Source organism: Squalius cephalus (genome assembly GCF_949319135.1).
Source record: "Squalius cephalus genome assembly, chromosome: 9".
NCBI lineage: Eukaryota > Metazoa > Chordata > Actinopteri > Cypriniformes > Leuciscidae > Squalius > Squalius cephalus.
Window position 1 is genome coordinate 22144279 of NC_137130.1, and position 26094 is coordinate 22170372.

The following is a 26094-nucleotide window of genomic DNA, read 5'->3' on the forward strand; positions in this document are numbered from 1 at the left end:
TCATGTTAATTCAAAAATATACTAATGTTCAGTGTTAAATCATCAATGTTAATTAATACAAAAAAAAAAGATATTTTTTTTTTCTACACGTAGGCATCAGTGGCATCAATTCACCATAAGAAAAGGTATAGCGAACCCTGATAACGTCATCAAATCTTACTCCCTCGATGTGACCATCCCACATATTTTCTTTCATTCCTGACCTTATACATGCTCAAAAAAATTGGAAAAAAATCAACCAACAAGGACTAACAATACGAAAAGTGTGAGTGTGGTGGTGCGTCCAAATCATTTGATAATAACCCAGCAAATTAGAAAGCTATAGACCACTGTTAAAATAATTAAGTACTTTTCAAGAACTTTCAAGTACTTCAAACTATTTCTAGGTCTTCAAAGCTCAAAATCATCAAAATTATATATTTAAATGTTATTTTTAATGTGATGACTAAAAACTTTTTAGATTGTTAATGTTGTTAACTAAATGTTTCACAATGTAGGAAAACAAACACTTTTATTTTAAAATCTACAAAAGACATGAAATTACCACAATAACCAGTAAATGGTGGCAGAGGAGCACTTATTGGCTCGTTAGCCATTTCCACTCCATAATATAGCCCAGTTTTTTTTTTCACACTTTTTGCTTTTTATAATTTATACTTATACTTTTTTTTTTTGACATTATCAAATCACTATCATAACATTAAAAATGTACACATTTGCAGCGCCGTTGAACTCACGTGACACAAATATAACAACCAGATCACTTGCTTTTCTCTTTTATTAAACAATTACAAATTATATGTTACACATAGTAATATAACTCTGTTAACTGGGTAGCCATTAACATTAACATTCTAACCTAGACCCGTTTTTTGTTTTTGCATTAACTGTACAGTATTACGACTAAGTGCCCTTCACTATTGTAAAAGACACGTGATTCAGTGAAAGCTCTGTATTTTGAGCACAATTTAAAACATCTGAGAATGACTATGCTCAATAACATCTTACCTTTGTCAGTGGACCCCGTTTTGCACAGTTGATGCCCCCTATATGGACCATGTTTGGCATTTGAGGTTTAGGGAACTCAAAGGTAAAGTCGTACCTATGAAGCCAAACTGCACCGTTCCCTAATAGCTCTTCGTATGTAGTGTCCTTCTGCAGATATCTACTAGCCAGTTCATCAAAGCTGGTATACAGTTTTCGGCAAAGGGACATTTCAAAAAATGTCAAAAGCATATTATTTACTCTCTGAGGGAAAGTCATCTTATCTGAGTAACCGGTAATGAAGCGCGGGACAAAAGATGGAGGCGAGGGACACTGAGTGGCTGACTCATCAAGACGACAGGGAATTCCATGCAAGAAGTAAACAGGGGGAAGTGAGAGGGAATCGGCAAGGATAGTGCCGCACGGCAGGAAAGGATCGGTGAGCAAAATATCAAATCCCGTCTCTCTTAGACTCTTCATCAGGGCCTCGTCGTACAGCAGCCCTTCACAGGCTTTCACCTGCATATTTGTGAACTCTATCAGGTTCCCCAAATTGTCAAAAAAATCTGTTAATTGTGGAGGCTTCTCAATTGCATTCTTCTTAATGTGGTCCAAGTTTGCATTCATCTCAGCTTGGGTGTAGGGCACACGAAAAGATTTAGTGATGTAATTGCCAGATGCCCTAATCAGTAAACTGGTGTCAGGGACCAGGACCACCATCTCATGACCCCTCCGAGACAACTCTTCCACCAAGATCTTCATGCTCAGCCAGTGGCTGCCATCCACTGGCATGACAAGCACCTTTCCAGCCTGCACAGGCTCTAAGGAGAGCAAGCTTAGCCAGGCTAATAGACCCAGAGTGGGAAAACTCAGTGCTCTCACCATTCTTCTAACATTTGTACAGTAGACAGCATACAGAGATTCGTTTAAAAAGCCTGGGAATGTTTTTAAAAGAGGAGGGGCCTCAAAACTAGACAAAAGGGGAATGAGTGTTGATAGGCTGCCAGCTGCAACAGCTCAGAGTTTAAAGTCTAACAAGTGGGTTAAATGTAGCTCTGGATTAATTATTTCAAGAATGTACAAGCATATAAGAACTATCAAAGATATTTAGAGATAGCTTTGTTACAAAGTTCAAGAGGACCAAATGTCAGCAACAGGTTAATACATTGTTACACAAGGTTCATCATGTTAACATTAGTAAATGCATTAGGTATCATGAACTAACAATAATTTTACAGCATTTATTAAAGGGAGGGTAGGTGATTTGTTCCAGATAATTTTTTTTTGTTATGCTGGTTGAAAGTCTCTTCACATCCTGATAACAATCACTAAGTTAAGTGGTCTAAATGTATTTATATGTATATATCTTTTTTTGTGGAAGGCGTAGGAACATAAAATGTTCATCCAATCATTGAATTCGGTCCGAATGTAATGATACAATGTCCTTCCTGCCTATCAAAGTACCGTATTTTCCGGACTATAAGTCGCACTTTTTTTCATAGTTTGGCTGGTCCTGCGACTTATAGTCAGGTGCGACTTATATATCAAAATTAATTCAGACTGAGATGAACCAAGAGAAAACATTACCGTCTACAGCCGCGAGGGGGCGCTCTAGTTGGCGGAGTTGTTCACAAGCGACACGGATGATGAAGAAAATGATGAGGAATGAGATCGCGGGAGCTTGGTGAACATGTTTACTGGTAACTTGCTTGTTGGACTCGCTGGCTTATGTTAATTTAGCTTATTCAGCCTCCCAGATATTTGTTCTTTATGCTATTGTGTAGCTGAATAACGTGTGTAGTGCGTGTGCGGTGCGTGTTGCGGTGCATATGCTGTGCAGGAGCAGCACGCGCTAAAGTGCTTTCACATAAGCTGCGTTTGCAGTGCGTAACTGACCCGCGGCTGTAACTGTGCGTTCACACCGCCGCCGACTTGAGCTGCAAAGAAGCTCTGGCCGCCCAGTCAAAGACGCTTGTCAAAAAGTACGAGGAAGCTTGTTGACGCTTTGGCTGCTCTGACGTAGCAGCATTCTGTGTTCGATCATGGGAGAAGAGAAGTGTCACACCATGAAATGTAAACAGAAAAAACAAGCAATGCATTCGGCAATTTAGGATATCGCGCAAGATTTGTCAGCACAGAAAACATTTCATCCCTGGAGAGTTTTTTTTCGACACCATCGTATCAATTGATTTTGATTAATATGCGCGAGGGAGAGAGAGAGCTGCATTCAAGACAGCGCTCGGTTGAGTAAGCGCGCGCGCCCGCGCGGTCGGGGCTCTCTCTCTCTCTGCTCGTTCTTATGCCCTGTCAAGCTGACAGGACTTTAAAACACATGCAAATGATACACTTTCACTCTATGATGGTTAAACTCTGCAATTTCTCGGAACTAATGTTTTGGTAGGAACGAAAGTTTACATCGTATGTTTCTCCGGAATCAGCCAGCGCGAAGGACGTCTATTTCGATTGGTTGCTGGTGTTTTGCCGCTGCTTGCCGCTGAACCGTGTCATAGCTCATTACCATAAAGTTGAGCTTCTCTCAACTTTCAGATTGACGCTCAAAACGCTCAAAACGCCCAAAACGCGACGCCGAGGAATTTGACGCTCCTTGCAGCTGAGAGAAGCCAGCTTCCATTGAAAATGAATGACTTCCGGTAACTTTGGAAGCTCAAGTCGGCGGCGGTGTGAACGCACAGTTACCCCAAACACATTGTATTTCAAATCCAGAAGTTATCAGCAAATTTTATTTTAAAAAAAAGAAAGTTTTTTGTCAGCATTGCGATTCTCTTTATACGTATACTCTTTAATAGACGTATTCACGTTTAAACACAATTTAAACAAACTATTATTCAATGCATTACTATAATTATATATTAAGTTGCTCAAGCAAGTGGTAAAATATTTAACCATGCACTTATATTAAAATCGCATACATTTTAAATTAAAACTTAAAATTGACAAAAACAGCAGACTCATACCCTTTCTTTTGCATAATTTAAATCTTTATACAATAAATCTTGCATGTCACAAATAACTTGTTTTTCCACCTCCACGAATGAGACGAGTGTTGTTCATTATGTCGCCTTGTTGAAGTAAATTGTAGTTTTCCTTGATTTACCAACGCTTGAAGTAAAAAGATGACTGTGAAAAATAGTAGGCTAGTATTTAATTAAATGCATTTATGATGAAATTACTACATTTTCATGTCAATCTGGTCAATCTGTATTCATTTTGACCACAAACCGTGTGCTGTCACTTTAATTCAGCGCGTGCAGCACAGCAAAAATAGACTCGGTGCGGAAACGATCGCTGCACTGCTGTATACGCACCGCACCTGGAACGGATCGACGGACTGCAACCGCGTGCATTGTGAAAGCTCTGACCTGTTAACAAGGGTACGGAAAAATATACGCACTACAAACGGAGTATGTGTAAAACGGGCGTTAATGTGTTACGTTAACATACTGGACACCTATTCAGCCTGTTGTTCTGTGTGCTACTATGTAGTTGAATAACTTGCCTTTCCTGATTAAATGTCTGTTCTTGGTCTTGGATTTTGTGAAATAAATTTCTAAATAAATGTGACTTATAGTCCAGTGCGACTTATATATGTTTTTTTTCACTTCATGAGGCATTTTTTGACTGATGCGACTTATACTCCGGAGCGACTTATAGTCCGAAAAATACGGTATGTATTTCCATACCTCCATGCACCCTGCTCGCACAGACATCGCACGTCATCAGCGTGTTTCATGCTATGCAGAGTTAGACAGACATCAATCACTGAGCACCACAACCAAAACAGCAGCCACCTTTTACAGTTCCTCCTGAAGCAAATCAATGAGCTTATGCTGCGTTCACAACATAACTACTGTAATTTGGAAGAGATGGAAACACGTGACATTATACTCGGAGCAGTTCATGACTTGAATTTATGCATTTCAATGGTAACACTATCAACGCCTAAATTAATCTGCAGCAGTACGCAGGTACAGGTCAGTGCTCTTTAAGTTCCCTTTCAGTCAGTGTCGGTGCTGCAGCGGTGGTCGCGACTTCAAAGACCATTTCCTGCTGTTCTAATACAGCCTAAAAGAGCTTTCGGTTGCACACTGCAGACGGCAATAGTTCTACCAGCTGTGCCACGGCCATTTACCCTGTGCGCTTCAGCACTTAAAGGGATGGTTCGGAGTAAAATCAACCTAGGGTCCTTTGCACCATGACCACGAGTGGTACCAAACTTATACAGTAGTACAAATAGGTTCTGTTCTCATAAAACGAGGCATTGGAAAGTTTGTAAGTACATCAGGAGTTTATTTAAATAACACTTGCCTGACGGCTGCCGAACCGTGGAGCCAGGTAAGTGTTGCACTGTGCAGTCAGAACCCCCCTCCGGGACACTGTGCCTTCCGGGTCTGGTCCCTGTGCTCCACCTCGTTGCCCCACTGCGGGGACATCTGTGGTCCCTCTGACCCCGTTTGCACGATCTCTGGGGGCATCCTAATGGCGAAGGATGCGATAGAGCCGGTCACTCCAGCCGATAGAAAGTTAGGGTTCTACAGCCCCTATTTCATTGTACCCACGAAAGGTGGTGGGTTACGACCAATCTTGGATCTGTGTGTTTTGAATCAGCCACTTCACAAGCGCCTGTTCAAAATGCTAACGCAGAAACGCACTTTCGAATGCATCCGTCCCCGAGATTGGTTTGCACAAATCAACCTGAAGTACGTGTACTTTCGTGTCTCAATATTTCCTCAACACAGACCGTTCCTATGCTTTGCATTCTCGGGTCGAGCATATCAGTACCCAACCCTTCAGGCTGTCCCTGTCGCCCCGCATCTTTACGAAGGTCACGGAAGCGGCCCTTGTTCCCATGAGAACACAGGGCGTTAGCGTCCTCAACTATCTCGACGACTGCCTCATACTAGCCCACTCGCGAGAGCAGTTGTTAGAACACAGGGACCATGTGCTCTAGCACCTCTGGGGCTTCGGGTCAGACTCTCCCCCGTGCAGAGGATCTCTTTTCTCAGTATGGAGTTGGACTCGATCAACCTGACAGCATGACTCGCGGAGGAACGTGCTCGGTCAGTGCTGAACTGCCTGAACTCGCTCAAGGGCAGGACAGCGGCCCCACTGAAACTTTTTCAGAGGCTCCTGGGGCATATGGCATCTGCAGCCACAGTAACGCCAGCACCCTGCGGCGGCCAGACGTGGAGGAGATGTTTATCGCCATTTCTAACACTCGTAAGTAAGCCAGTGGTTAACCCCTGTGCTAGGTTAGGAACCCATATGTTGTGATCCCACATGTGTATTCTTCCACGATACGGCCCCCCTGACGGCGAGCCCGTGTCTTTCCCTAAGCAGACTCCGCTCTGCCTCTCTTCTCGGTATTGACCTTCCATGTGTAGCTCTGCCCTAATGGTCAGTCCATTTGTGTAATCTCAACTTGACACCTCCCTACAGGAAGGATGTGGTACCTGTAGCATCTCTTTCCGCTTGAAAAAGGCATGCTTTCCCAGTGTTATCCAATAGTCTCTCTGTATGGGTTAGAAGGAACAGAAGTGATTGACCTTCTCTGCGTCAAGCCCCGTCCTATCTTCCGTCCCCAGCAGGTGCGGGGGGATCAGGTGGGTGACACGGAGCACTGGAAGGAGCAGCAATAGTGATGCCCTGAAGGAGGGAACGGAGACGTTACGTCCCATTGCCGCAATTGGTGCACCAACGCTGAGTGGCTGGGTCACCAGCTCAGATCCTCAGCGCAAACCTGAATGTGTGATTGCATGCGCTTCCTATATATAGCCGCTTCGCGGGGCGGTGTGCACTATACAAATCTCGCATGCCATTGTGCATTGGCTCGTTTAGTTTACACTTGAAGGTGTTTGGGCTTTTAGGCAATATCCCAATTCCCAAATTGCTCTGAAGGGAGGGTGCTATCTTATGCTTTCAAAGCTAGCTCACTATTGCTAGCCTCACCAAAAATTGTTTACCATACCTTTATAGGCTAAAGTTAAATTCTACATACATTTTTGACATTTCATTGTATATAAATTAACATTAATCTATTATGAACAGACACGAATAACAACAATGAACAATAGTATTTATAAATCAGCACTGACCTAGATTAATAAATAGTGTTTTCAAAAAACTATTTCCAAAAAAGTAAAAAGTTGAATTTTTTTACTTTATGCCTCCCAAAAATATCTAAATGTATTTTAATTAAAAAATTTAAAGCATGATCATCATAGAAGAGGTACATTCAAGTAATTGTATGCATTTATTGCTTTTTTAATTGAATAAATTGATTAGACTGTCAGTCACTGACAGTAATGAACTGAACCAAGTATTACCAATATTTTTCAAAGTTTTTGCACCTCAGAATTGTTTATAAACCCATAAATCATTCAAGAATTTAAGAAAGAAAACAAGTCACTTTTCTGGTTCATAAGTACAGAGTTTTTCAAGGTTAAATTTATTGCTTTTATCTTTTACTTTTGTCAAGTTGTGTGCTACTTTCAAAACAGTTCTGCAAGTCTCTAGTCTGGCTGTAGTATGATTGCCTTATATATTGTGCAACTATTATTAAATAATTATTCCCAGCTCCTCCCTCAAATACAAGGTGATGTGTCATGAGGGGCTTAAGTGGTCAAAAGCAAACTATACTCTGAATGAAAGAAAGTGCTGAGAGAAAGATTACAGACCACATTTTTACACTTGGGGGCCTATTTGACACTTAAAAATTCTTTCATAATTAAAATAACTACAACAGATGAAAACAATTTATGTTTAAACAAAGTCAGATGCAGAGGAGTGTGTTTGATTAAAATTCTAATGAACTAGGTCTAGAGTCGAACACATCATAATCTAAAAGCCTGCACTGGTTTCAGAGCAATTCAGTACAGGAGTGAATCTATTCACTCATCAGAAACATGATTGAACATACTGTTAAAATATCCTACAGGAGCCTTAGAGTTAATAAAGGGGTAATAAAGGCCTTCTGAAGCGATGTGATGCGTTTGTGTAAGAAAAATATCCATATTTAAAACTTAATAAACTGTAATGTCTAACTTCCGCTAACTGTCGTACGCACGTTCACGAGAGACTGGTGTTTCAGCGTATGACGTAGGACGCAGGCAAAATTAACTGAAGTAACCGTAAGTTCCGGTGTCAAACGCAGAAGTGCAGAGGATAGAGCAAAACAAAACACGGGTTGTGAATTAGAAGTCTAAAACGAACTTGGTTCTCGTGAGAACTAGCATATTCTCACCGGAGCGTCCTAAGTTATAAGTCCTTATGAATTCAGCTATTAATGTTCTAATCAGTTTGATACTAAAATCCCCTAAATAATTTACTTGTTCAGTGATATCACTCAAGCAACCGTTGTTCTGAATGTCAACACTGGAAACCAGACCGCAGCTAATGGACCCTTTTCACATTGCTGGGGTTTTCAGAAGCTGAAGTGGTAGTTATCTAAAGTGATAAACAGAAAATACAAGTATATTTTTGCGTTCCCATTTGCTTCAGTTGCAAATTACTTTTCAAAAGAGGGAAACAATATTGAGAGCTTGATTACGATAGTCTGAACAGAGAAATATGTCAAATTTGCTGTCACTCCATCAGCTGTTGAACTGTAAATAATGCCAAGGTAATAAAACATAATGAATAGACCTATAAATGTACATTATTTTTTTTAAATGAACCCCAAGAAGAAGACACTCAGGAGCAACCACACACAAGCCATTTTATCAGTGGTATTTATAAATAAAAATAAATAAGATCTCACTGTGGCTTTTGCCAGCTGGATGAGAGGTGGACGAGAAGCAACCAGGTAATGTGTAGCTTAAATTACTCCAATATCTCACAATGAGTCTGGTTTAAGTTAGCAGAGGTTGAGATCAGCAGCTGGGTGGGACTTATATATATGGTGGTGAAGCAAACAAATAGAGGTTAAAGTTTAGAAATATGTCATGTCATGCAAAAAATTAAACAGAGAAAAATGCATATGGCTTGTAATGGCATAGATGAAAATTGTAATATACTTTTGCCTTTTTCTTTTTTCCAAGTAACTATTGCACAGATGTTTACTTTAATACTTTTTTCAAATAAATGATTATTCCTGTCAAATGCAAAACTAATGGCAAGCATGAAATGTCAGGTCTTGTTATTCAAATATGTTGACTTTTTTTCAGATATGCAAAATACTGGATATGCTTGTAGAGTTTAAAAAATTAGGATGAGGACACATGTTAAATGTATAATTGCATTTTTTACCTCACAAATATAATGTAACACTGTTAAATACTTATCTATAATCTATATTAAACAAGCACTAAACAAAAACCAAGACACTTTAAAACGCTATATTTTAAACATAGACACTAAAATCACATTCAAAGGTCGATTGGGTCACCGCTGAGCGACAAAAGCTGTCCTAATTCGAAGGCTCCTTCAAATGCGTCCTTGTTAGCGATTATATATAGTTTATACTCTTTATTATATACAGAAATGGACCATGGTGGAATTTAGACCGTTTTTGAACCCTGTTTTGTTTTCAGAGAGTTCAATTTAACTTTCAAATAAGTCCCGTACAAACGTTACTGTCACTCATCAATGGCAGCTGTCACAAGTGAAATGTGACAAGAACAAACGTCTGTAGGCTAGACCGTCCCATTTAACAACACTCGGTCCAACCTTCACTGCTTTCGAAGGATGCAGCCTCTGAAGTCCGAGTCCTTCTAAGGATGCAGCCTCTAAATTGGGACATAGCTATTGTTTGGTCTGGGTGTGCTACATAGCTTCCTGGTCATGACGTCACCTGCTTATGATGTTCTGTCATGCCATTGGACTGATTTCACATGTGCTTTAAGACGCAATCACATAGAGGCATTCCCATAGCGCCGCTACACTGACGTAGTGATGAGAGAAACTAAGCTTTTCAAAGCATCGAATCAATTGAACAAATTGCTTTGCAAAATTACTCACTGTTTCAATGCATTCGAAACACTACACGCTGGTGATGATGCCTGCTGGTCAATGCAACAAAGATGAAAGTTCAGGTAAAAAACTTAGACAATTGTTCAACTTGCTCAAAACGGTGAACCATTGAAATTCCGAAACATTTCGAAACAGTTATGACGTAACAAAGCCTTGTTTACTAAAATTACCTGACTTTAGCAGTTTGATACGCACTCCGAACCACTGATTTGAAAGTGCCCATCACTACTCTGACGCAGCACAAGTTCCCTTGAAAGGGAACAAACACTTTTATTTTAAAATCTAAAAAAGACATGATGGAACTACCACTGTAACCAGTAAATTGCAGCAAAGGAGCACTCATTGGTTCATTAGCCATTTCCACTCCCTAATATAGCCTATTTTTTTTTTACGTTTTATTTTTGAATTTATTTTAAGACACCAAATCATAACATTATGATTTAAAAATCAACTTCACAATGAATCTTTCATTGACACTGTATCTCTGCTTTGTTTGTTATAATGAGAGGATTTGTGCTAGTGTAAAACTTAGTAAATGTTCGCTAAACATAAACTCAATCAGCATTTTGAGAAATACTGAGCAGATTCTCAATACCGGTAACTTAAACACCTCTAATTGGTCATTATTTTGGCAGCCACCATAACCAATTAATGCTCCTGGTAAGCATTAACATTAACCTAGATTAATAATTGCCGTTTGTTTGGGGGGTTAACTGTACAGTCTTGCCAGTAAGTTCCTTTCACTGTTGTAAAAGACATGTGACTCAGTGAAAGCTCTGTATTTTGTGTACAATTAAAACATCTGAGAATGACTATGCTTATTAACATCTTACCTTTGTCAGTGGACCCCGCTTTGCACAGTTGATGCCCCCTATATGGACCATGTTTGGCATTTGAGGTTTAGGGAACTCAAAGGTAAAGTCATACCTTAGAAGCCAGACTGCACCATGTCCTAATAGCTCTTTGTATGTAGTGTCCTTCTGCAGATATCTACTGGCCAGTTCATCAGCGCTGGCAAACAGTTTTCGACAAAGGAACATTTCAAAAACAGTCATAAGCGTGTTTCTTGCTCTCTGAGGGAAAGTCATCTTATCTGAGTAACCGGTGAAGAAGCGCGGGACAAAAGATGGAGGCGAGGGACACTGAGCGGCTGACTCATCAAGACGACAGGGAATTCCACGCAAGAAATAAATGGCGGGAAGTGAGAAGGAATCGGCAAGGATAGTGCCACACGGCAGGAAAGGATCGGTGAGCAAAACATCAAATCCGGTCTCTCTTAGACTCTTCATCAGGGGCTCGTCGTACAGCAGCCCTTCACAGCCTTTCACCTGCATATTTGTGAACTGCATCAGGTTCCCCAAATTCTCAAAAATATCAGTTAATTGTGGAGGCTTCTCAAACGCACTCTTCTTTATGTTGTCCAAGTTGGCATTTAGCTCAGCAATGGTGTAGGGCACACGAAAAGACTTAGTGGTGTAATTGGCAGATGCCCTAATCAGAAAACTGGTGTCAGGGACCAGGACCACCATCTCATGCCCCCTCCGAGACAACTCTTCCACCAAGATCTTCATGCTCAGCCAGTGGCTGCCATCCACTGGAATGACAAGCACCTTTCCAGCCTGCACAGGCTCTGAGGAGAACAAGCTTAGCCAGGCTAATAGACCCAGAGCGGGAAAATTCAGTGCTCTCACCATTCTTCTAATGTTCGTACAGTAGACAGCAACTGAAGATACATTTAAGGATCCTGTGAATGTTTTCAAATAAGGAGGTGCTTCTAAACTAGACAAAAGGGGAGTGAGTGTTGATAGTTCTCTGGCTGCATGTGCGTACAGCACAACTAATAAGCTCAGACTTTTACGCTACGTCACTGCACTGTGGTTTAAAGTCTAACAAGTGGGTTAAATGTAGCTCTGGGTTAATATTTCAAGATTTAGAACTGTCACAGTTATCTAGAGATAGCTTTGTTCATACAAAGGTAAAGAGGACCAAATGTCTGCAACAGGTTAATATATTGGTAACACTTTTGTCATATTAACATTAGTTCAAGCATTATACCATGAACTACTGTATCACAATAAACTTTTACAGAATTTATGAATGATGTTTAGTTAATTTCTACATATTCAGATAGTTTTAACTTTTCAAACTTTGTGGACAAACATTATTATAAACAAACATGAAAAACAAGCATGAATAATAATAATTATAAATCAGCACTGACCTATTAATAAATTGTTTTTTTAAATAATTCATTTTGAGAAAGGTAAAAGTTCATATATATATTGATACTTTGCAGTCACGTGATATCTGGCGGGCAACAAACGCGGTTAGTGCATCCAATCACACAACAACTATCTGACATGTCGTGTACACCTCAAAACACCGACTTTTGTATATTAAAACTGGCAACGTCCTGGCAAGATCCTTGATTAGTTTACTGGTTTTCGTTGCTAGAGAATGACGTTCTTGCCCGCCAGCCAGTACAACTGACGTCACGTGCAAAGTATCAATATATATGTCATATATATATATATATATATATATATGTCAAAAAGTATCTTAAAATATCAGGTAATTTGACCTTTTTATGACAAGGCAAAGTTAGTTTGGTTCATGTGGTGCAACTCCCAGCATGTATTGTCTCAGAACTATAAAAAACCCTGATTAAGCCAAACTACTTATATGATTAATTTGTTATTCATTATGATATCAGGACAGTTGTATCAACCTCCCAATTCTTTATGCCTAAAAATATCAAAATTAGTTTTAACAAAACAAATTAAAAACATCATAATCATAGACGAGGTGTAATCAAGTAATTGTATTTTGGATTTGAAATTGATCAGACAAAAAATAAACGTGAGGCCACTAATAGTAATATTAACAAACTGAATCAAGCTGCAAGCATAACCAAGTATTTTTCCCCTCTCAATTGTTTATAAATCCAGAAATCATTCAAGAATGTAAGGAAAAAAGTCACTTTTCTGGTTCACAAGTACAGAGTTTGTTAGAGGTTAAAGTTACTGCTTTTATCTTTACCTTTTGACAAAATGTTCAAAACAATTCTGCAAGTCACTATGGTCTGTCAGTACAGGATATCATGCAAACTCTCTAAACACACATGAACACAAGGCAGTCACGCAAACACATGAACTCTCACATACAAGGTGCGGTGGCATGAAAGAAAGAAAAAAAGTGCTGAGAGAAAGATTACAGAGCACATGTTTTTACACACAATGACCTGTTTGCAACTTAATCTTATACAAATGAGTGTGTTTGATTAAAATTCTAATGAATTTATAGAACTGACAAAAGGTCTAAAGCCAAACACATCTAAATCTAAAACCCTGCACTGGTTTCAGAGCAATTCAGTACACGAGTAAATCCAACATGATCCAACATACTGTTAAAATATATACAAGAGTCAATCTCACAAAGCACTTTCATGATGCAGGTGGAAAAAGTGGCTTTAGCAGGTCACTTAAAATGTACTTAAAAAATTTACTTTTAAAGGTTGTCATGTATCCCGAAAGAGATACTACCATACAGTATAGATTAGAATGCATCCACACACCCAACACTATCTCACGACCAATTCGTACGAATTATAAAAATGTGGCTAATTCGTACAAATTCGTACGACCTCACTCGTACGAATTTGTACGATTTGTCTAAACCCACATGATGGGTAGGTTTAGGGGCGGGGTCAGGGGTAGGTCATTCGTATAAATTCATACGAATTGGGCAATTTGTAAAAGTACGATTTTGCAAAAATGTGAAAAATCAATGTTGTTAACCCTGGAGTGCAGATGGGCCCATATACTGCATAGGCAACCATTTTCTCACACTTCCTTTGGCTTAGAGCTGCCAAATGATTCCATACAGCCAAAATATTTCATTGTCTGGGGTCTCAGAATCCTCATCACTGGTTCTCACCATTTTCTTTCCAACTGATCTGACTGACTTCTTGTTCTTTGAAAGCTCACCAGTTCCTTAAAAAAAAACAAAAAAAAACACTGGCAGCCACACATCTATCTGTCTTTCTTTTCCACTGTCTACGCATTATGTGGGATTATAACAAATAAACTGTGCTTAGTTTTATGTAAGGGGATGAAGTGGGTAAATAATGACTCCTAGCTTATCCCTGATTGGTGGAATTGGTGGTGTTACAGCTACACAGTTACTCCCCATGTTACAACCATACCCGGTCCCCCTATGTCTGGTTTCATTTTAAAATTTGGTTTAACTAGCTGTTTTAAAGAGAGAACAAATGAATTTAAATGTCTAAATATGAAACAGAACCGAGACAGTATACGATCGAGACAGTACGTGAAACACGATCGAGTGAAACACGATCGAGACAGTACGTCTCGACCGTGATCCATGTACGACGGGGAAGCGGCAGGGAGGTGGAGTATGTTTTTATATTAACCCAAGATGGTGTAATAATGTGACTGTACGGGAGAAAATTTGCCTACCGGACATTAAGCTATTGACAATTTCGGTGAGACCATACTTCTTGCCAAGGGAATTTCCTCAAGTGTTTCTGTCTGTCGTGTATATTCACCCTAAGGCTAATACTAAAAATGCAAATGAGGTGTTGTTCTCCGTGTTACAAAGACTTCAGTCCATCTCACCTGATGCCCCATGTCCTGTTATGGGTGATTTTAACCGCATTAATTGCAACAAAACTCTTAGCCATTTTCATCAGTACATCACTTGTCACATTCGAGGAAATAAGACTCTTGACATATGCTATGGATCTATACGAGGGGCGTACAGATCCGTTGCTGCGCCCCCATTGGACTCCTCTGACCACAGTGTGGTGCACCTATTCCCAACAGGACTGTGCTGCAAAGGAGAGGCACAGAATCATGGACGGCCCAGGTATGGAATGAGGATGGTATATTGGCCCTACAAGGATGCTTTGAGTGTACGGACTGGTCTGTTTTTCAAGCATCGTCGGACAATTTAAATGAGTGGACTAATGTGGTGTGTAGTTATATTTCATTCTGTGTTGATAATGTGATTGATACTGAGGTTATTAACCGGCATTCAAATAATAAGCCCTGGTTTAATGCAGAATTGAAAAATCTTCTTAAGGAAAAAAGTGTTGTTTTTAAAAGTGGTGATAAAGTTGCTTATTCTAGTATTAGGAAGGAAGTAAGAGTAGCTATTGTGAAGGCAAAACATAATTACAAAGAAAAAATAGAACAAATATTCTTAAATGCTGATCAAAAGGCGGTTTGGGATGGAATGAAATTAATGACAGGTTTACAGGAAAGTAATAGAACTATGATATCTTTAAATGGGCATACATCTAATGTGTGTTTAGCGAATGAACTTTACAAATTTTATTTAAGATTTAATGTGGATGATGATAATGTGAAGTATGATTCTTGGCAAGCTAATATGGTGTTTAATATCGATGCTCCCACAGTGGCCAGGTTTTTTAAAAGGATAAAAGTAAAAAAAAAAAGCCCTGGACCAGATAATATTAGTGGTAAGGTGTTGAGAGCGTGTAATTTACAGTTAAGTGGCATATTTACACAGATTTTTAACAGGTCTCTTAAAATGCAAATCATCCCACAAATCTGGAAACATGCCACAATTGTTCCTGTGGCGAAATGCAGGAGTCCGAAGGTTTTAAATGATTTTAGACCGGTAGCCCTCACCTCTCTGGTGATGAAAACATTTGAGAAAATCGTGAGAGAGGAGATATTGAAGCATGTAGAAGACAATTTAGATCCTCTCCAGTTTGCGTATAGAGCAGGGAGGGGTGTTGAGGATGCCATAACTACTCTTGTACATTTAGTAGCTCAACATCTGGAGACCCCAAAAACAAAGGCACGACTAGCTTTCATTGACTTTTCATCCGCATTTAACACAATTAGGCCACATGTGTTAGCCGATAAACTTGTCAGATTATTTAACCTTGATCTTAATTTAGTAGGATGGATTGTCAATTTCTTATCGAACAGGACTCAGTGTGTGAGAGTCAATGGTTTGCTTTCTTCCAAGTTATGTTCTTCTACTGGTTCCCTCAAGGGTGTGTTCTTTCCCCTCTGCTTTTTATTTTGTACACAAATGATTGTAGGAGCACATTTGACAATAGGTATATGTTAAAGTTTGCAGATGATACTGTGATTGTGAGTCTCCTAGCAAATGAAGAGACATCTCATGGACCTGTGGTGGAGAATTTTGTCTCTTGGTGTGCAAATTGTAATCTAAATTTAAATATATCAAAGACCAAAGACATGATTATAGACTTTGGAAAATCAGCCATTTCAGTCTCTCCTACTGTTATAAATGGAAGGGACATTGAGCTTGTGGACGAATATCGATATCTTGGTATAGTGATTGATAACAAATTCAATTTTAATGGCAATACTGATGCCATTTGTAAAAAAGGTTCAACAGCGTATGTTTTTCCTAAGAAAAATGAACTCTTTTAAAGTATGTTCAGTGTTGATGACACTGTTTTATCAGAGTTTTATCGAATCCGTCATTTCTTACTGCGCCATTGTATGGTTTGATTGTATTAGCCTGTCCAATAGAAACAGAACGACTAAGCTGATTAAGACTGCTTCTAAAGTAATTGGAGTTCAACAGATATTGCTCCAGGACATTGTTAAAGAATGAGTTGTTAAAAAAGCCTATTCGATAATCAACTGTCCATCACACCCATTACACAAAGAGTTTGTTATGCTCCCATCAGGCCGTAGATATAGAGCAATGGGGGGGAAAACCAAGAGGTTCAAAAACTCATTTATACCAACTGCTATTTTAATGTTGAATAGTCTGTAACCATTTGCCTTTTGTCTACTTGTGTGTTTTTTTGTTTATGTAATGTGTGGCACCTGTGCAAAACTAATTTCCTAAGGGATAAATAAACTAAACTGAACTGAACTGAACCAGTTTGTACAAATGCTGATCTGTAAAAAAAAAAAAAAAAAAAAAAAATAGAACAATAATCTGTGATTATTTCTCACAAAAATATCTAACATAACACTGGGCTGTAAAAAAAAACTATGGGCTATCGGCTATAAAAAACAAACAAACATTGTGCCCTTTAATATGTCCCACTCGAGCTAGCCCATCTAAATGAATATATCAGCCATCATGATAACGTGCGATCAGGGTAGAAAAGAGTTAAATCTCCACGTTTTTCAGTGTGGAAGGAGGATGTCAACCTTCAACTAAAGTACTTTGCCTCAGTGACAAGAGAAAGATAAAAAATGTCATGTTGTTAAAGCAAAGATCTTAAAAGAGATGCATATTTCTGGAATGATTCTGTCATAATACAGACATGCTCTGAAAAAAAGAGACCCAAACAGTTTCTTGCTCTTTCTCAGCCCATTAGACACCATTAATTTAGACAAAACACTCTCTATATATAGTATAGATAATGGTGTGAGGTTTGCTTGTGCATTTGCTGGCTATTTTCACAGTCCATGATGATGAGTTGATGACAGACATGGATAGAGAAAAGTGAGCATAGAGGGACAGAGAGCAACGACACTGATACTGTTAGTGCAAATGTACATGCAATTACATGCAAATGTAATAATGGGAGCTTACTTGTGACAATGGTTTTGGCTTCTTAGTTGCCATTCCTCCAATCATGACCATGTTAGGCATCAACGGTCGTGGAAATTCAAAGGCAAAGTCAAAGCGCATAAACCAGAGAGCTGCACGGCTCATGATTTCCATCATAGATGCTTTTCTCTGCAGTACACGTGAGGCGATCTCATCTGCGCAAGTATGCATGTATCTACAAGCCATGGGCTGCAGGAGAGTCCTTGCCAAGTTGACACACCTTTGCCACAAATTCATCTGGTCTGTAAAGTGGGTATTACGTTGTGGAACATAAGAAGGAGGACTTGGGCATTGGCTGGCAAGAGTGTCGACACCACAAGGAAGGTTTACTTGCATATAAATAGCTGGAATGGAGAGATATTCACTAACAATGACCCCAACAGGCTCAAACGGGTCAGTGAGAATAGCATCAAATCTGTAGTCTTGAAGCTTCTTCATCAAGTCCTCATTGAAGAGCAGACCCTCAGCGTTCCTCACTATAAATGTTTGAAGAAGGTTCATTTGGTAGAAGAAAAGCAGAAACTTGGACAGGTCAGAAGAAAGGTCATTACTCAGAATTGCAGTTAAATTGCCTTCTAATGACGCATGTAATTCAGCCTTGGTGTAGTTCACTGGATATGTCAGAGTGGTGGTATTCTGTGAAGGACCCATACTCAGACTCGCCTCTGGAATGACGACCACCACCTGGTTTCCTCTCCTCCCCAGCTCCTCCACAATAGGCTTCATCCCTAACCAGTGACTGCCATCTGATGGAATAACCAACAGTTTCCCAGCTTCAGCTGAACCCAAGAGGAACAGAACCAGGAGCAACCACACGCCTGCCATTTTATCAATGGTATAATAAAATCTCTCACTGTGGCTTTTGCCAGCTGGATGAGAGGTCGACGAGAAACAACCAGGTAATGTGTAGCTTATTACTCCAATATCTCACAATGAGTCTGGTTTATGCAAGCAGAGGTTGAGATCAGCAGCTGGGTGGGACTTTATCTATATAAGGTGGTGAAGCAACCATATAGAGGTGAAAGTTTAGAAATATGTCATGTCATGCAAAAAATGAAATAGAGAAAAATGCATATGGCTTGTAATGGCATAGATGAAAATGGAAAAAAGAAAAAGGCAAAAGTATATTACAAAGTAACTATTGCACAGATGTTTACTTTAATACTTATTGCACAGATGTTTACTTTAATACTTTTTTCAAATAAATGATTATTCCTGTCAAATGCAAAACTAATGGCAAGCATGAAATGTCAGGTCTTGTTATTCAAATATGTTGACTTTTTTTCAGATATGCAAAATACTGGATATGCTTGTAGTTTAAAAAATTAGGATGAGGACACATGTTAAAATGAATAATTGCATTTTTTACCTCACATTTTACCAAAAATTCAAAATACAATGCAATACTTATCTATAATTTATAACCTATTAAAAAGCACTAACAAAAAACCAACACACTTTAAAATGCTATATAGACATTATAATGTGTAATTAAAGGTCATTAATACAAGTTGTGCTCTTTTAAACTTTTTTTTTTTCAAGTGTGAAGTAGGCCTACTATATGAGTTTAAACATAACAATTAAACACAGCCTTTCTTCAAATACTGTCTTTTTACTGGTCTGCAAGCACCGCGGCACACACTTTTATCCTGAAAGAGGTGTTTCAACAACCAACAGTAGTTGATTCTTGAGAGGCAAAGCATGCCCTTAGTAGCAGAGTGAGAAAAGTATCCAGATCTCATAAATGAATAAAGCTGAGTGATATATATATATATATATATATATATATATATATATATATATTATTTTTTTTTTTTTTTTTTTATTTTTTTTTTAATTAAGTGTTATTACAATTTGACTAAAGATTATGAAGGAAAACCTTTTTTTCTTTCGTTGAGACAACATGCACTAGTGAATCAGTACACAACAAGACCAGGAACATTCTGGTTCTCTATTAAACATGTGATGAAAGCATCTACAAAATGAAGAAATGTAAATGTTTTAGAAACTTCAAAATTTAGATGGGAAAATGTCCACTTTGCCAATTTCAAAAGCAATTCAGTTTAGAAACATTTCACATTTTCACTTAAGTTAATTCCTGGCTATATTTGACTATTATATACCATACCCATCCTTTAAAGTGCAATTGTCATTTATGTATTTAATATCAAAAATACAGTTGATTTCTAAATGTACAGGCCATGAAATTATAGCACTCTAAATAGTTTCTATTTTTAGACACACAGTGGCGCTATTGACACATGCATCCATATGAACTGTACAACTGCATTCACTGTTGGTGTGCAGGATTTTGTAGTGTGGATCAGATGAGGGTGATTGCTGGCAGGTGTGGGGGATTATGGAGTGAGAGCAGGTGGGAGCAAGGGAGGATGATGGGAAGTGTAGTGCATGGTGACAGGTATATCATGACAGTTGTTTAATAAAACAATTAAAAAATAATGATGCGTTCTCTCTATGGGAACCACATTTCAACAAATGAATTGTAATGAATTATGACTACTATGTATGCCTAATAAAGATAACGCTTTTTAATGAATGAAGGTAAACAAAATATAAAGATTTTAATAAATAAATGTATTCTTTCTATGGCTTTCCCAATTTCAACAATTACATTGTAATTACTTTTTTAGTGACTATAATCACTTCTATGTATGCCCAATAAACCTGTTTTTAATGAACAGTTTCAACTCTAATCTTAAATGTGGTTTTATGCACACTGTAGTGACCAGTATTCTACAGCTATAGAGCAATTCACGCTCTTTTTACCATTCAGTAAAACACATTCCACAAACATTGCAGTCCTCCAGTACATTTACTAGCGATATAACACCAAATATAGAACATTATTCATAAGACGAACGCGCTAATCTACAAGAAACTGTGTAGGCTAACGTAAGCTGTAATGAGGCCCTGTCCAAATTCACTTGCAGTCTTGGCCACTTGAGAGCACATGCATGAGACAGGAAGTGCGCAAGACTGTCCCATGTCTTAAAATGCCAAAGCGCAGTGCCCTGAACGCACACTAAACCCACACTATCTCGAATACTGCTTCGGAGTGGTTTTCAAAGCTAAGAGTATCCCAGCATGCATCATGTTCGGGAACTCACGTGCCCCGAAATTGCGAGATGTCGATGAAAACATTCCACTGTAAGTTAAATTAATTAAATATTAGGCCTACATATAATTTGGTAGTAAAATATAAAGTGTTGCACATTTTATTTGTGCAAAGATGAGTAGACTGTGTATTTTGTACACCATTTGCTATTGTTTTTATAACTGAATTAGAAGCACCACAGTTTTTAAATGGTGTCTTCCGTTACATACTGAACAAGACATTTAAAGGGATGATTCGGAGTAATCTCAACCTAGGGTCCTTTGCACCATGACCTCGAGCCAAACACCAGGTCATAGTGCAAAGGACCCTAGATTGAAATTACTCCGAACCATCCCTTAAAAGTTTATTTTAAAATGCAAAGTATTGGAAAATCAAAATAAAGCACTGTAAACACATACATTTTTGTAACACTATAAGTGTGTCCCATCGGGTAATCAAATGTTTTACACACACTCACTAGTAGCCTTTGCACCTACAGTACTTAAACACTTGGGCCAAATACAGGAAATACGTCATGCAAGTAGACAAGTGGTCAAGTGCAAAGACTGCAGGGGTGGGTATTTGGACAGGCCCTGTCTGTCATAAAACTGCAGGGCAGGACTTTTGAGTTTGAGTTGGGTTTGAGTTTGTTTGGGCCCTACTTACGCTACAAACATCATCAGGGCTCTCAAGTGTCACGCATTGAGCGAGGCAGTCACACATTTCGGTCTTTTGTCACGCACTCCCGCCACACATTGTATTTCTCACGCGGAAAAACTATTTATAATACATTAAATATGCCGCACCGCTTTCACGTCGAGCCTGCTACTTATCAACCAATCAAAAAAAAAAAAAAGAAAGGGGCTACAAAAATGCCAATCAGAAAATAGCACTATTGTATCTGGGTAAGATTTAACGCAACAACCAATGAAAAAAAGCATATCCTGGAATTGTTCACATGATTCTGCTACAACATCTTCCGAAAGTTTCGTTCACCCACACTGGAGCATCACTTTGAGCAATGTTACAACAAATTCACAACTTGTTTGACACAAACAATGACAACTTGACTGCTGTTTGAGAATGTTTCTCAGATAATTAGCATCAGTTTTTCATGAGTGTCTACTAATAGCCAACAGTTTTACAGCCTGTTCACTGACAACACCTGCTCAGAACAAGTAGTCTAGGCCTAGTCATATTTCCTTTATCACACGATGACTGACATATTGTCATGTTATAAACATATCTCTCTCCAAATAGGTTTAATAATTTTATCAGCACTAAATAAATTAAAGTGTATTGCATAGTCGATGTTATATAGGTCACTTTTAAAATCATGTCAAATTTTGTAATTATATCCTGGCCATGGATGTCACTCTTGCCTGTCTTCAAAACTTGAGAGCCCTTCATCATTATGGAGTAGCACAAATTACACAAAAATGTAAATATGCTTTGAGGTTCCTAGAACAATTAATATGCAACAAGCCTATAGTCAAAGTTTAGTGGTAGGCTAATATAGTCATTATAATACTTATAATGCAGGATGTGCTCTCTCGGTTGAGAGAAGATCAAAACTCTAATAATAAAGCCAAGAGAAAACAGTATTTTTAAATTCATTGTCATAGCTATCTGTCCTCTTATGTCAGATTCTTAAATTTAGTCAACAAATTCAATCAGAATGCAAAGACACGGTGTATGGCTATTATGATCAAATAAAAGGAAGTCGGTATCATTAAAATCCATTTTTGGATTGACACAGGCTGTTTAGACATGGCATGAATGGATTTACACAACAAATTATAACTGCATAAATTATGTTAAGAGATTATGTTTTGAATGTAAACATTATAGAAATATGAAATGATTGAAAAATTACAAAGTGTAATTTTTTACTATGAAACTAACCCTGCTAGTAGGTAGCAAGTCTCCATCTTAATAAGGGAGTTGAATCCTTTATTCAACCAATTCGTTCAAAAATCCTAATTCGTTTAACCTAGCAAACGACTGTATTTATGAATGGGTAGCCTAATTGAATCATTTACTCGTCTGATTATGTAAAAAATGCAGATATTTTGAGGAACAAAACACGTGTTGCTCGGAGGCGCAGCGGTTCTGTTGTTTGTTCTGTTTTCTTGGATGGAGCAAAAACAGAATGTATCTATAAAAGTTACTCAGTAACTTTATTGAACTGTTGTATAAATGTCACATTTGCGATTGTGCAGATGTTCAGAAAAACAGCAACCTTGCTAGTGTGATAACTCACATATCATAGGCTTGTGTTATAGGCTAAATATATAAAACGGGAACTCGTTAGGCCTAAATGTTTTTTGTTTGTTTTTATCATTTTGATGATATGCATATGTCTATTGTGATGGCAGTGGAGAGAGCGCTCAAAACTCTCCAGAGCACATAATGTAGTGTAAAATTTAATAGAAATGATCATTCTCTGTAAAGCAATGAGACGTGAACATGAGAATTTATCAAGATTTTTCTAAATGTGCGCTCTTTTGGACTAAAAGCCTGACTGGAGCTGTTTAAAGTAGCCAATCGCAATGGAGCAGATGCGGATAAACATATGTGCTATTCTTTGTGAAATAAAGATAAATATAAGGTTGCGGCATTTGATTATGGCCTCGAAGCTCTCAGTCGGAGGATTTTAAGGCCCGGGTATTTTATTACGTGCTCCCCCCGCCTTTCAAACTATAGCCTTTCAAACTACTCCGTGAGCGTGGAAAGACGCGTTTTCAAGCGCTCAAGTCACTACTTTGGGCTGATTATAGCCCTTGCTCGCACATGGCCAGACAGTGGAAATACGGCTAATAATTTCTGGATATCTTACAAGTTAACTGAACAAAACAAACAAATGAAAATGGGTAAGGGAGGGGGCCCCCTACTGAGTGGGACCCATGGGCTGCAGCCTAGTCAAGCCAATGGTAAGTCCGGCCATGCTCATGTGATCCTAGCCTTTACACTTTTTCCAATGGTAAGAGCCACAGACTCTCTCATCTCCGTATAATAAGACAACTGTTTGACTGCAGGCAGCGGTGCGTAGACCGATCGGCGGCTGACTTGAAAAATTTAATAGAAATGATCTAAATGTGCATGATCAAGCAGTGTGTTCTTGTTCGAAATTTTGTTCGACTTGAGACAGTGCCGATGTCACACGTGACTGATGAGCCGATGTCGAACACATCTGTAGGTTCTCATTTGGTTCTGATGCAGATGTGTGTTCTAACAGATGTGTTCTGGCGTGCCCGCATACTCTGAGAGACGAAGCCCCATTTGTTAACTAAAAGTGTCACGATGTAGGAAAACTAACTTGGTAAAAAAAAAATATATATATATAAATAAATAAAAAAACATGAAACTACCATTATAACCGGTATAACCAGAGGAGCACTTATTGACTCATTAGCCATTTCCCTAATATAGCCCAGTTTTTTTTTCACACGTTTTGCTTTTGAATTTATTTTTACACATCAAATCACACAATAACATTTAAAAAAAAAAATCTATTTTTGTATATTTTGTCACTTGTACTGAAGTGTGAAGTTTATAATTGTAGGAATCAACTTCACAATTAATCTTTTATTTACATCATATTGTAAGACTGAAAATACTGGTCTATGGGACAAAATGGCCCTGCTGGCTAATTAACATTCGACCTCCCCATATACAGCCTTTCTTCCTCTCAGAAACAAAGAACTCACACAAGAACATGGTTTAATGTGAATGTTTATCATTGACTTTTATGCTTTTGGTGTCATTTGAAATGTCTCAAAGTGAGTGGTACAGATATCTCATATCCAGATAGATAAAATAAAAGGAAATAAGGTTTATAGAAGTTTAGAGAAAACTGGTTTAGAGATAAGGCCAGATAAGGCAACCCCCCTTTCATTGAATAGAAGCCATTTGAGGATGGTCTCCCCATCCCCCATATCACCTGGTCAGACAGGATAAAGAAAGGTGTTCGCGCTCTCCCTGCTCTCTTCTTTGCTGGACACGAATGGAATAGGGTCTCTGTCTCTCTCTCCCTCTCTCTCTCTCTCTCTCTCTCTCTCTCTCTCTCTCTCTCTCCCTCTCTCTCTCTTTCTATCCCTTTCTCTCTCTCTATCTCAGGTACAAACTGGGTAAGATTCTTTGGTGTAACCAATGTATAACCATGTTCTAGATATTTGAATTGATTGTGGAATTGATCTCTGATATCTGAAATATTAAATTATTACATGTGATTATTCTAACTGATTTTGACATTGTTCATTTAATGGTTAAAAGGAATAGTCAAACATTCGCTCACTTTTAGTTAGGCACAGATATTATTAAAACCTTTCATTTATGGAGTCAGATGAATTAACGAGAGAATACATGATTAATGTATTGCATTTAACCAACCAATACTTTGCATGAGAAAAGGACAGTAACACGTGATACCTTCCCCGTGTATTGGCGAACCGGCATTTGGACCAATATAACGGGCCTTGCAATATCTTTGTTTGTTATAATGAGGCCATTATGGTCATTATAGTCAACACATGTAGTAATACAACTCAGTTAATCCTGCATTAAAAATATTTTTCTTTGCATTGACCTGACCAGGCAGCCAAGGTATACTCAATTAATGCCCCTGGTAGGCATTAATATTAACATAGATTAATAATTGCTGTGTTTTTTTTTGTTGTTGTTGTTGTTGTTTTTTTGTTGTTTTTTTGTTGTTGCATTTTTAGTTGCCCTAATCAGAAAACTGGTTACAGGGACCAGGACCACCATCTCATGACCCCTCCGAGACAACTCTTCCACCAAGATCTTCATGCTCAGCCAGTGGCTGCCAGCTGCTGCCAGCCAGCATTTAAGATGGCTGTGAATGTTTTCAAATGAGGAGGTGTTTCTAAAATAGACAAAAGGAGACTGAGTGTTGATAGTTCTCTGGCTGCATGTGCGTACAGCACAACTAATAAGCTCAGACTTTTACGCTAAGTCACTGCACTGTGGTTTAAAGTCTAACAAGTGGGTTAAATGTAGCTCTGGGTTAATATTTCAAGAACGTACTAGCATATAGAACTGTCACAGTTATATAAAGATAGCTTTGTTCATACAAAGGAAAATAGGACCTGCAACAGGTTAATGTGTTGATATAGCACTTTTGTCATATTAACATTAGTTCAAGCATTAGGTACCATGAAAATTGAAGGTATTAAATTTCTACATATCGTTAGCCTCATAGCATAATTGCCTTTTTTTCATAATAAGTCTTTTTTTTTTTAAATATGACATGGGCAATTATGCTATGAGGCTAACGATATACAGATATGCTTTATGATTAACTTTTTAAACTGTATAAACTAATTGTAATCTATTATAAACAAATATGAATAACTAATGAATAATAAATATTATAATTCAGACTTGGC

At 38.4% G+C, this 26094-nt stretch overlaps 4 protein-coding genes across 4 annotated transcripts in view; all 4 read right to left on the bottom strand.

Moving 5' to 3' along the window:
• Nucleotides 1-26094, bottom strand: part of LOC307164430 (UDP-glucuronosyltransferase-like) — a 50901-nt gene that overhangs the window by 17943 nt on the left and 6864 nt on the right. The window lies entirely within an intron of this gene.
• Nucleotides 90-1891, bottom strand: LOC307164433 (UDP-glucuronosyltransferase 1A1-like). Its single transcript, XM_079881281.1, has one exon. The coding sequence runs from the start codon at nt 1867-1869 to the stop codon at nt 994-996; it is 876 nt and encodes a 291-aa protein (XP_079737407.1). The 5' UTR covers nt 1870-1891; the 3' UTR covers nt 90-993.
• Nucleotides 10382-11813, bottom strand: LOC307164436 (UDP-glucuronosyltransferase 1A1-like). The gene has a single exon (XM_079881284.1). It carries the CDS (start codon nt 11664-11666, stop codon nt 10794-10796), a length of 873 nt encoding a protein of 290 aa, XP_079737410.1. The 5' UTR covers nt 11667-11813; the 3' UTR covers nt 10382-10793.
• LOC307164664 (UDP-glucuronosyltransferase 1A5-like) lies at nt 14728-18396 on the bottom strand (the record flags this gene model as incomplete). Its single annotated transcript, XM_079881698.1, has 2 exons — nt 14728-14823; nt 17554-18396. The coding sequence occupies 2 exons, from the start codon at nt 18394-18396 to the stop codon at nt 14728-14730; spliced, it is 939 nt and encodes a 312-aa protein (XP_079737824.1).